Source organism: Epinephelus moara, chromosome 12 (assembly GCF_006386435.1).
Source record: "Epinephelus moara isolate mb chromosome 12, YSFRI_EMoa_1.0, whole genome shotgun sequence".
Taxonomy (NCBI): Eukaryota; Metazoa; Chordata; class Actinopteri; order Perciformes; family Serranidae; genus Epinephelus; species Epinephelus moara.
In genome coordinates this window covers 12,702,057-12,706,694 of record NC_065517.1, presented here as the reverse complement: position 1 = coordinate 12,706,694, position 4,638 = coordinate 12,702,057, and the positions used below count along the sequence as shown (strand labels likewise).

General features: G+C 40.7%; 1 protein-coding gene across 1 annotated transcript in view; it reads left to right on the top strand.

Moving 5' to 3' along the window:
• cd109 (CD109 molecule) overlaps positions 1-4,638 on the top strand; it is a 38,702-nt gene that overhangs the window by 21,340 nt on the left and 12,724 nt on the right. Inside the window, exons 22-23 of the mRNA XM_050058148.1 lie at positions 1,628-1,769; positions 3,860-4,036. Coding sequence (XP_049914105.1) covers positions 1,628-1,769; positions 3,860-4,036 — 319 coding nt within the window. The remainder of the gene's footprint in view (positions 1-1,627; positions 1,770-3,859; positions 4,037-4,638) is intronic.

The window sequence follows — 4,638 nt, the reverse complement described above, 5'->3', positions numbered from 1 at the left end:
GGCCAGGGGGGAGTGGTGTGGGCGGGGGGGGGGGGGGGGGGGGGGGCTACTTGGTCTGTAAGGGTGTTTGGGTGGGTCGAGTGCATCAAGTGGCATCCACAGGAATGTCAGGACCTAAGTTTTCCCAGCAGAACATTGCATTGGAACAAGGTGATGAATGGTGTTCACTTCACCAGCCAGTTGTTTTGATATTTTGGCTGATGGGTGTATAATGTAGTTGTGAGCAGATGTAAGTGTTTATTAAAGGGGAGTCTGTACATGTTATCGCTGTGGTCTGAGACAGTCCAAAAATATTAATAAAAATAAACATCTCTCTCCAAAATCCAAAAGTGTTCTAAAACTCAAATTTATGATGTCATAGGGTATAAAATCGGGTGCTACTCCATAATGAATGGTGAAAGATGTTATAGATGACAAGAGAACCCTGGGGAATGTTCTGAGTGTATGTGTACATTTTCTGTTTCAGAGCTGAGAATTCTACAGTAGAATACAGATAATTTGGGTATAAAAAAATATTCTGTGGGTCCACAAAATCAGGTTCCCATTCATTGCTTATGGAGCAGCTCCAGATTTTATACCCTATGACATCATACATTTGAGGCTTTCTTCTCTGGTTTCTGGCTCTGAGTGAGAGTAGCTGGTGTTTATTGATTTAACTTTGCTTGGCCACAGAAATAATATAGTGGAATTGTTAATATAGGTGGTGCTCCCCTCTAATGTATGTGTCAACAACTATAACTTCTGTAGACACCAGTAAGTGAAGCCGGCTGCTGCAGACAACAAAAGATTGTACACAGGGCACAGAGGACACATCCCCCTCAATATTTAGAACAAAACATTTCAGGAGAAAGAGGAATAAAATTAAAGATACTGACACCACAAATTGATGGAGACAGTGCACAAATTGGTGGACAAAAAATTACCCAAATGCAAGACAGTATGTGTTTGACGCTCAAAATCTTCTCTTGGAGGACCCCCAAACTCCCTCATTTCATATGCCATATAATAACATATGTTGGAACTTGACTTTATCCTGACAGAAATTATGCAGCAGTTGCAGTGCAAGTTGGAAAAGTGCAAAATATATAGACTGCAAATAAATGACAAAATATTAATGGAAATCCAAAATGAACACAGTGCCAAAAAGTAAACAGGTTCATAAAATAGGTGCAAAGATTTCAGAAAAGTCAGACATTGCGTAGCAGTACCATGTTTCCTCTCCTTCTGTCCTAACTTGTTTATCTAGAGGTTACTTCATACTTAATGGGGGCTTTAACCCCAAGATTGAGAACCACTGGATTAGTGTTTCCATTTGCATGAAATCTGAGGCATTTAACTGAAAGTGAAGTAAGAAGTAAAGTGAGAAGTCAGAGGTTCAGCGTCTTGCTCAACTGAAAACATCATCGCCAGTGAGAGTTGAAGCTGTCAGATTATGTTTATCAGAGCGTCAGTCAACCTGCTGCAGCTCCAAAACAAACTCCTCTGATGTAACCGCCCCTCATCTGCTGCTCCACTGTAACATAAGAAATCTTGATCTTGTTTTACAGCGCTGCCTTTCCCAGAAATATTACTCATGACCTTTGTTTATGTGTTGTGCGTTCATTTTTCATGGCTGTTGATTTTGCAGGCTGAAGGACTCGAGCAGTCGTTCTCCACTTCGCTGCTGTTTGAGGTTTCTCCATCGCAGTGGAGCCTTTCCAAAGAAGTCACATTCACCTTCCCGCCAGATGTTGTGGAGGGCAGCGAGAGAGCTTCGGTGATGGCCATCGGTATGTAAACACACCGAAAAGACTTGAGTCATGACCTGATAGGAAACAAACAGTCAGGCTCAGATCACCTCAGATCTCAGGCTGATTCCTGTAAATTAATAACACTTAATGCTTAACTATGCTTTAATGCTCAATTTGATTTGCAGTTTACCCAGTTGCTTTATCAATCATTTAATAAAGGAATACTTAACCGATTTTCAACCAGGTCTGTGTCACTGCAGTATGGTGAATGTGCACAGATGAACAGTGTCTAGGCTCCCCCTATGCCGCCAGCTGCCAGAGCTCCCAGCCTGTGTCGTATGCAGAATTCCCCCAGAAGAACCAAAATGCTTCATTTCATGTCATCTCTTTTTAAAGACAGTAACTGTATTTAGAATACCACTAATGTAAACAATAACTTAATTACTTGTATTCCATAGTTAGTCAGTTAGCTACTCCCCAACCCTGTCGGTAGATTTCAACTAGTGTGGAGGGGAGCTCCAGGAGCTGGAAGCACAAAGGATTCCTTGACACCATTCATCTGTACACACTTCCTATACTGCGGTGACACAGACCTGGTTGAAAGTCGGCGAAGTATCACTTTAATGACGATGCGAGCGAGGTCGATGGAATTTGCTATGTTTATGTTAAGTAAATTAAATAGATTAAATGAAAGGTAATAGATACATTTTTTTAAAATTTTAAGTGAAGTACTGTGAGCCATCTTTAATATTTAGAAATAAAGGGGTTTTTTTTTAGATCAAAGTCATTTTAATGGCAAGTTCAATTTTTCATTATTTTAGAAAGCAAACAATTAAAGAGTTATGGTTTATGGTTTTTAACACAATTGCACAGAATAATGTAAACGTAATGTATTCTGCTGCATCAGTAACTCATGTGGCTACTTTTAAGGCGGTTTAATGTGACGTCATTTTGACAACTGATACAGCAAGAGATGAAAACCAGTGATCCAAATAAAATGAATCCAGTTGCAGGTAATAAATATATATTTATGTTACTTTGTCGTTAACGCAGCAACAAGGTAGTGCAGTGGTTAGCATTGTCGCCTCACAGCAAGAGGGTTCCTGGAGTAGAGGGTTCAAACCTTCTGTGTGGAGTTTGCATGTTCTCCCCGTGTCAGTGTGAGTTTTCTCTGGGTGCTCCGGCTTCCTCCCACAATCCAAATACATGAAGGTTAATTGGTGACTCTAAATTGGCCGTAGGTGTGAATGTGAGCATGAATGGTTGTCTGTCTCTACATGTCAGCCCTGCGATAGTCTTGCGACCTGTCCAAAGTGTACTCCGCCTCTTGCCCAGTGTCAGCTGGGATAGGCTCCAGCCCCCCTGTGACCCCTAACAGGATAAGCGGTTACAGAAAATGAATAATTGAGAATGAATGTTGTTGAAGCTGTGACGGACATAAAACTGGACAGATGACACAAACCCGCATTTCGTCACACAAATGGACTCCAGCATCTTCCATACATTAGACACACGTGTGCTAAACAACATAACAAGTAGAGTAGTTCCTGCATGTTTTGTGGACACACATGTTCAAACTGCGAGCTTTGCATGAAGTTTAAAGTGTTACTATTCCATGTAACAAGGTGCAGATGTTCGACATGAAACACACACGTACAACACAAGCTGCAGCCTGCTGAGCTCACACTTTGCTGTACACTCAGGTGTTGGACATGGAAGATATTTTAACAACAGTGAGAATCAGCATTTTAGTGATGTTAAAGGTTAAGTGTTATGTCAGCAGTGAGGAGGAAACTTGTGATGAAGCAGCTGGTTGTAGTTCATTTGATCAGTGGAAACATGACTTCACACAGGAGTGACATCAGCTCGGAGTTAAAACTGGCTTTGTGCTGTGTTTAGGTGTGCAGGTTTCATTTCAGAAATGTAGCCTCCAAACCAAATGTTTACTTGACGTTACCCTAATGTGATTTTGATAAGCCTCACAAATGGAATGACAAACACATGGGGGACTTCTTTGCTTAGACTGAAAAAAAAGAGACTAAAACAGAAGTCTAAATGTTTATGTTGTTTCAGTAAACATTAACTCTTTTTCCTCATGTCTGATTTGTCTGGTTTCCATGGTGATGAAGGTGACATCCTTGGCCCATCCATCACTGGCCTGGAGTCTCTGATCAAAATGCCTTATGGTTGTGGGGAACAGAACATGATCAACTTTGCACCAAACATCTATGTCCTCCAGTATCTGAGTGCTGTGGGTCAGGCGGACCAGGAGACTACAGGCAGAGCCATAGAGCACATGATGGAAGGTAAACAGAAGACATTATGTCACACTAACATATTCATAACTGATAACCAGCTCTGAGAAGATCAGGCCACATTTCCACAACCACCAAAAGTGTTTGTACTAAAATTGAACAATTCAACGTTATTTTTGCAGCCAAAGTAAAATAAATTTCAAAGCAGCTGAACTTCATTCAGTCAGTGAAATGTGAATATATCAGTACTTTTCAGAACACTTGTTTTCTATAACTAAATCTCACTTTAAAATTCAAGAAACATCCATCTTAAAGGGAAATTTCGGTTTATTTCAACCTGTCTCCTATCGTCCTAAATTTGTTTCAAGTCACTAGTGACATAGAAATAATAGTTAGCATGTTAGCCATTAGCCTAGATACAGCCGTAGCGTCAGACCTGTTAAAACCTAATTGAACAGGCATCCTTTCAAGTGCAAAGTTAGTCCACTAAACAAGCTTTTTCTCCACAAAGACCACCTCATATCGTTAGGATAAATGTCAGAGAACATATAGAAAACGACATGTAAACGTGTTGTCTTACCTTACTGGTGTGCTGCCATGTTTGTTTACCATTTAGCGAAGGCTGCAACCGGTCCCATTCCTTGCAACAGAGG